Raw genomic sequence first — 7,124 nt, forward strand, 5'->3', positions numbered from 1 at the left:
AGGAGGGGAAGGGACAATCAGGGGCAAAAAATGCAATCCGCTGTTTTATCTGTGTTAATTACCTGAGGTTACATACAGATGAGGAAACTGAAGCCCAGAAAGATACAGAGAAATATCCAAGGTCACATGAAGTCAGTGACTCCTAGATAGGTGTTGTCTCCAGGGCTTCCCCTTATATCCATATAGTTAGCATTTCTGCTTTTGAGTCAATAGTTCAGGAGCTTGAATCCCATAGTACTGGTGGTGAGGAAGTGAAATTTCTTCCATCTTCCAACAGAGGAAACAGAAGCCCAGAGTGGTGAAGGACTCACTGGAGATCATACTTCAAGGTCCAGAGAACAGGTTAAGAAGACGTAAGATTTCCTTTTTCTTTCTTTTTTTTTTTTGAGACAGAGTTTCACTTTGTCATCCTTGGTAGAATGCCATGGCATCATAGCTCACAGCAACCTCAAACTCCAGGGCTCAAGTGATCCTCTTGTTGCAGCCCCCCAAGAGGCTGGGACTACAGGTGCCTGCCACAACGTCTGGCTACTTTTAGAGGCGGTGTCTCACTTTGGCTCAACCTGGTCTTGAACTTGTGAGCTCAGGCGATCCACCCACCCCAGCCTCCCAGAGTGCTGGGATTACGGGCATGAGCCACCACCCTTGGCTGGGTGCCCGTACTTCAATGGTTAGCGTGCCTGCCCTGTGAACCAGGGATAGTGGGTTTGAACCTGGGCCTGTTAAACAACAACAACAAAAAAAAAAAAAAAAAAAAAAAGGGGGAAAGGATTTTCGATTTTACCTTCACGGTTGACCTCTCAACTCCTGAGTCCATCAGCGCAGAAAAGGCCCAGCAGATAGAACCAGGAGGAATGGGGGAGAGTGAGGACTCTGGCTGTCCAGGACCAGGAATTTCTTTTAGAATGGCTGTTATTCCCTTATTGACTCCCTATTCCCCCAAGAAACACTACTTAGACCCTGACTAGAGACTGGGCTCTGGAGAAATGCAGGAGAGTAAGGTGGATGGAGGCAGGAAGGTGGTGGGAGACCCTCTGTAACTAGGATATCTCAACTGCTCAAGCAACATTTCCCCAACTTTGGGCCATTTCATGATGATCTTAGTGTGTAGCTGGATGCAACATCACACAACAGTGACTCTTGGAGTGAGCAAGTTATTCTCTTCTTGGTCTTTCTGATTACCCTAAAGGAGAAGGCCTCAGTCTGGAGACCTGCACCCCTAACAGCTCCTTAACCCTTGATAATCTCTGTTTACTAAAAAAGAGACAGAGAGCAGGCTTCAGGCTCTTGGCAGGTAGCCCTATCTAGCTAGAGTTTAATAACATTATTTAATATCATTTAATCCGACGTGATTTACTTTAATGGAACTGAGCTATTTTCATTGCATGTGTTTCCCACAATCACATTCTGCTTGTGGCAAGTGATCTCATTTTTCCCACTTGCAACAGGGATATCAAGTTTTCTTTTGGAATAAATTTATTTATATACAAAGTGAGTCGATTAAAGAACAACAGAAGTGAATAGTAGTTCAGGAAGCCTGTAACACATCATAATGCTGTTTGGCAGATCAGGTGAAGATCGTGGAAGAGGTGGATGTGAAGGGACCGATGTTTGGAAAACTTCGCTGGAGCACTTGTTCTGGGCAGTCAGGCTGCTGAGGGAGGCGTCAGGGCTCTACAAAGAGGGGCTGCCTGAATCGGGCATTTCAGGTGGAGGGAACAACAGGGACAGAGAGATGTGAAAGTGGGTGCTGGAAAGGGGTGGGCAGCTCAGTGTGGCCCCGGCACAGGGTACTGTTGATATAGAGCCTTGGGGTGGGGAACCTGTGGCCTTGGGGCCACATGTGGCCTTCTGGATCCTTGACTGAAGTTTTTGGACTGAATCCAAATTCTGAAGAACAAGTCCTTTTATTAAAAGGGATGAAGTAGAGAAAGATGAAGATTTTCTTGCCTCCTTTGGTGCTTACAAAAGAGCAGTCTTGAAATCAGAAGGTTGCAGTTTCCCCACTCCTGCCAGGTGGTGAGGAACAATGCTGTCTCCGTGTCAGGGTCCCAGACTTCCCATTGTCCACTCTTTCTGCTGGGAACCCTACCTGCAGTGCAGAGCTGTGGATCCTAAGCCAGGATTATTCTGAGAAGAGAGGACGAAAGAGTTAACCCACACCCACCCACACTAGGGCTCTGGGTTCTGGGCTTGATTCCCCCATCCAGGCCCCATCAGCTCAGTCCTGGTCCCTATTAAGAGCAGAATTCTCCGGCCTCCTTGCAGGGCAAACTGCAACTCAGAATATCTGGGGGCTATGGTCCAGGTGATACAGCACTTCCTCCGTCTTCCTAATAGGACCCCTCCCATGCCTATCCACTTCCCCAATTCAGATCATGGGAGGTCCTGGCTTCTGAAAAGGTATCTTGTTAAACTTGAAAATCTTAGAGCTGGGCCCTCAAGAAGGAAGGTACCTGCCCCAGGCACCCAGTAGCTGTACCTTTAACAGGATCTCGGCAATCCCGGCCACAGGCGGTGGGGCAGCACCGCTTCTTGCCTGAGCAGTTCGAGTCCTGGTGACACAGATGCTTTGTGGGGCTCAGGCAGTGCAGTTGGTCCACAGGGCAGCTGCCCAGCTTCACTGCAACACAAGGGCCTGGGTGAGTTGTGCCTGTGCTGGCCAGCCCCAGGCATGGGGCAATCAGCAAGGTGACAGGCACTTACCCGAGACTCTGGGGATGCACTGGCGGAAGCAAGCTCTGGGGCAGCACTTCATGGTTGAGGGACACTGGCTGTCATCTGTGCACTGGTCAGGCACCGACAGGAGGCAGGGACCATCATCTGGGGGACAGCCTCCCGGCTTCTCTGTAAGAGAACTCCCCAGATCTTGCAGCTGGAGGCAGCTCAGGGTTATGTAGGAAGAACTGACCCAAGACTCACAACATCTGAATTCTCCATCCCTTACTTCTTGCATGTACTTTGGCAAGTTTTTGTTTTCTTAACAACTGCAAGCCTCAGTTTCTGGCTGTGAAATGACGGGAAGCTGGAGTCATTTCTCTCAGTGCTAGTTTGAGACTCAGATAAAGTACAGGAAAGAACGAATTCTCCACTGTGGCCAATCAGGCCATGTGGTGCCGGTCCTGGGCTGTGTCCACCTCCCCAGCCTCCTCCTCCACCACGCTGTCCACTTACTGGCTCCTGCCCTATGCCCCTGCGCCAAGCCACTTCTCTTTGCATGACCCTTGCTTTGGTTGTACCCTTTACCTGGTGTGCCCTCCTGCACACCGCTCACCTGATCAACTCATTAGGTCTCAGCTGAAACATCCATCCTCAGAAGACCCCACCTCTCTGACTCCACCTTCACTAGGTCAGCCCCATCACGCCCCACCCCCATGCACTCTTTCTTTGGGGTTTCAGACTCAGCGTCTCTTTGCCTGCCTCTCTCACTTGATTGGAGGCTGTGAGGATAGACACCCTGCCTGCTCTGCTCACCATTGCTCTGCATCACAGCATGTGGTGCACAGCATGAGGGACCCAGTGACTACTTGGAAGAAAGGGTTTTGAAGTGAGACCCAGCGTTGCACATGTGTCAGCCATTGCCAGCCTGGTTCATTGCCACAGCCATGGTTGGCCACGCCTGCATTGCTGCGCACATTACTGCTGCTCACACTACTGCTGCAAGGGGCATCGTTTCAGGGGTTGTGTATTATAACTCCATCTCTGAAATATCCCTCTGAATGGCTATAGAATATTCTGTCCCAGAGCTTACCTAACTGCTCTTCTTGTTGGGATTTTGGGCCATTTCCAGATTTCACACAGAAAGCTGGAGATCAGTATCTTCTCCCACTTAGAGCAAGAAATCAGGCCTAACTGGGGCAGTGACTTGCCCAGACCCACAGGGGCTTGGGCTAGGACTCCCCAGGCCTAGCTCCCTCTGACCTCTGCAACCCTCTGCTCTGGCTGTCTGTGAACCGTAGAGACTCCGCCCTGCCTACTCTTTGGTTGGATCCGGTGCTGTGACTTTTCCTCTGGGTCCAACTTTTTCCCTCAGCTTACTGCCTCCGTGGCACCTTGCGCACACTCTGAGTACCCAAAGTCAACATCAGGTGTTAGATTGGGCTGGTTCAAATTGAGTTGCTGCCCCCTGCTGGAGAAAGAGGGGCATAGCCGGTGAGGAGCTCCCACTCTGATTAGCCTCCCCTGAGGGGAGGAGGGGTTGGGTGGGGAGGATGATACAAGGGGCCCCGTGTGAGGATCAGGACTTAGCCCTGAACTCGCAAGCCCAGACCAGAGTTGCTGAGGCCACAGAGGGCCCAATGGGGCTGACACCGGGTGGTTATAAACTATATGTGCTATGTATTATAAACTCGGAGCTGAGCCTTGAGCCACAAGCAGGCAGGGAAAGGGGTTTAGATTTGGCATTTCCAGTGGGGAGAATTGTGACAACAGCAGTGTGGGGCGGGAACAAGAGCCTGGAGTGTGCAGAGGTGGAGTGAGAGGTCTGGACAGTCACACTCATTGTTCATCCGCCTTTCCTCACCATCCCTACAAACCCAGTTTCCTGCTCGCAGATGTAGGCACAGAGACGCACTCACACACGCACTCACACACACACAGATGCAGGCGCCATGGATGTGAACACTCAGAGAGCAAAAGATCATACCCAGACATGGTTCTGTATCTGTTCACACACGCAGACATAGATACAAACACAGGCAAGTGTGCAGGCGCACTGAGGTCTCTATACACAACTAGCAGAGGAAATTGCAGATAGTCAATCTTTTATCTGTACAAATAGCTATTTTACATGGTTTAACTTAATACACACGTCAGATAGTTTTATAGATATATGCAGTATATTGATAAATACACACATATATAAACACAGGCCGTCATACATGTACGTCTAAACTGGGACATAAACACATTGTCAAACATACAAGCATGCTGCCGTGCCTATGTGCCTGCACACACAGATAGATACTCTTAGATCATTGCACAGACCTTCAGACATACACAGTCAGGTATATGGTAAGTCTATGTGGCGTGTGTGAACAGAGAGATTTGTATATACATAGACAGAGATCTATATACAAAGTTACCTGCACAGAGCTACACAGGCACAGATATACTCCCAATGCCACATAACCATTGAAAACATTTAATTAGGCGCTTACTGTTTATCAGGGCCTGTGCCAAGCTCTTTGTATGAGAAACACCCAGACATAGAGTGAGGGGCAGGGGTTGATGTCATATAAACAGAGGGAGCTAGGCTTCCAAGGACCACAGACTGGGACGTCCCATCCCTCAGCTCTGTCACCCTCCTCCACTGCCTGAAATTCTACTGAGAGCCAGGCAGACATCTCATGGGAGAGAGAAATCAGGGAGGGCTGGGTTGCCGTGAATGAGGGGAGAGACAGGCGTGTCACACCTGGCCATATGGAGAGGTTCCGCTGGTGCCAGCTGTTGCCTCTGAGCAGCTCGGCTGAATATCGGGGTCCCCGAATATTGGGGCCAGCGGTTCCCCAAAGGGTGTAGCACCCAGTAAGTGCAGGCCCTTATCCCTCATGACACTGTTCGCTGCTGAGAGAGTGGCACAGGGCCCATTTTACAAGGAATAAGTTGGAGAGGTGAGTCTTTCTGATTTCAAAGACCTGCCTTTGCCTGTTACCTAGATACTAACTCAGAGTCAGTCTTTGGCCCTCGGCAAGTGGTTTCCCACTATGCCTTGGTTTTCTTCACCTGTAAAAAGGTGTTAAAATAGTCTCAACCCCATAGCATCACCGAGGAGTAATGTGGGGATGGTGCATGAATCAGAGCCAACAAAGGGTCTACCCTTGAACCCACCAGTATCCTTCCTTCCTCACTGTTCCCACTACCGTCCCCTTCCTCCAAGGCAGGGCAAGGGCTGTGCAGGTGAATGTAGGTCAGAGTGTTCCAGGCCCAGAAGGGGACAGAGGCAGAGGCCTCACCCACAACAGGAGGCACCTGCCTAGCCACTTGGCAGCCTTTCCTCACCTTTCAGCCAGCCCAACCTTGACAGGGTAGGAACCGGGATGGGAGGTGGGCAGAGAAGAGAAGTTGGGACCAAGGTTCCTCCCAACAGACCCCACATCTCAGAAGCTACACCCCCTGCTCAACTCCTAAGTCCTTTCCACAGTTTGAGCCACTGACTCACTGATCTGGTGACACCACAGAGAGGCAGGCATGGACAGCCCCCCCGCCATGTACATACACGTTCAGGCACACAAGCTCAGACACACATGGATGCAGCCGTTCCTAAGTGTACACGTGCAGGCAGAGCCTGGCACAGACTAGCAGGCACAAAGGCACATATCTACACCGAGACAGGCGAGCCGTGGCCCACACCCAGGCGCACACACAGGCTAAGACAAGCACTGAGGAGGCAGCAGAAGGACCTTCACGGACAGACAGGTGGACAGGCAGAAAGATACGCAAATGAAAACTCAGGCTCCTGGAAGCACTAAGCAGCCGCCGTCCCTGGCCCCCACATACATACACGGAGTTCTCTGCCTTCCCCCCAGCACCTACTCTCCCCAGAGACGTGGAAACTGCCTGGTCCCTGGATCAGGAGGATGTGCCCACACTCACCTCCCTTCTTCCGGCCAGAGACAGCAGGCAGCTGGCTCACCCCAGCCAGGAGCACGGCCAGGAGGAGGAGCCTCCCAAACCTCATGTTTCTGCTGCTGGAACCTAAGATGATCAGGGCCCAGGGCCCCCTCAGTTCACACTTCAGCCCCACAGAGGCCAGAGCAGCTTAGTCAGGAGAGGAAGGAGTCCCCCCCCCCCTCCTTCCTTCTCACCCCACCTTCGGTGAGGTCACCTGCAGTGGCATCTGGTAGAACTGCTCTCTGCCTGGGCCTGGCTTGGCTGTTGGGGGTGGGTGGAGTGTGGCTTTTGGTTTGGCTAAGTTTGCTGGTCACTGCAGGTGTCAGTGCCTACTGGGACCCCTTTTCTGGTCTCACAGGATCTTGAGTAAAAATGTCATCTCATTCAGGGACTACCATCTTAGATGGGAGTCATATGTAGATGTTGGCTTCTAAATTTGGTAGAGGACAGATGGCTCAGCATCTTAAGGCCCCAAACAGAAACATCAAACCAGAGTACTCTGTCAGCACTGG

At 51.3% G+C, this 7,124-nt stretch overlaps 1 protein-coding gene across 1 annotated transcript; it reads right to left on the minus strand.

Moving 5' to 3' along the window:
• Positions 1 to 2,426: 2,426 nt before the first annotated feature.
• LOC100964670 (WAP four-disulfide core domain protein 5) lies at positions 2,427 to 6,694 on the minus strand. The gene is made up of 3 exons (XM_012803805.2): positions 6,595 to 6,694; positions 2,707 to 2,847; positions 2,427 to 2,623 (listed from the first exon to the last, which is right to left on the minus strand). The coding sequence occupies exons 1-3, from the start codon at positions 6,677 to 6,679 to the stop codon at positions 2,427 to 2,429; spliced, it is 423 nt and encodes a 140-aa protein (XP_012659259.1). The 5' UTR covers positions 6,680 to 6,694.
• Between the last annotated feature and the right edge of the window lie 430 nt (positions 6,695 to 7,124).

This window comes from Otolemur garnettii, unplaced genomic scaffold, assembly GCF_000181295.1.
Source record: "Otolemur garnettii isolate 467f Iridium unplaced genomic scaffold, OtoGar3 scaffold00023, whole genome shotgun sequence".
In the NCBI taxonomy this organism is placed as follows: Eukaryota; Metazoa; Chordata; class Mammalia; order Primates; family Galagidae; genus Otolemur; species Otolemur garnettii.

What these genes read in the sequence shown, in the direction of transcription:
- LOC100964670 (XM_012803805.2), bottom strand. Translation starts at nt 6,679, where the DNA reads ATGAGGTTTGGGAGGCTCCTCCTCCTGGCCGTGCTCCTGGCTGGGGTG. An exon ending in CTCTGGCCGGAAGAAGGGAG is followed by an intron (nt 2,848 to 6,594) that starts GTGAGTGTGGGC and finishes GTTCTCTTACAG; the next exon opens with AGAAGCCGGGAGGCTGTCCC. An exon ending in GTGCATCCCCAGAGTCTCGG is followed by an intron (nt 2,624 to 2,706) that starts GTAAGTGCCTGT and finishes CTTGTGTTGCAG; the next exon opens with TGAAGCTGGGCAGCTGCCCT.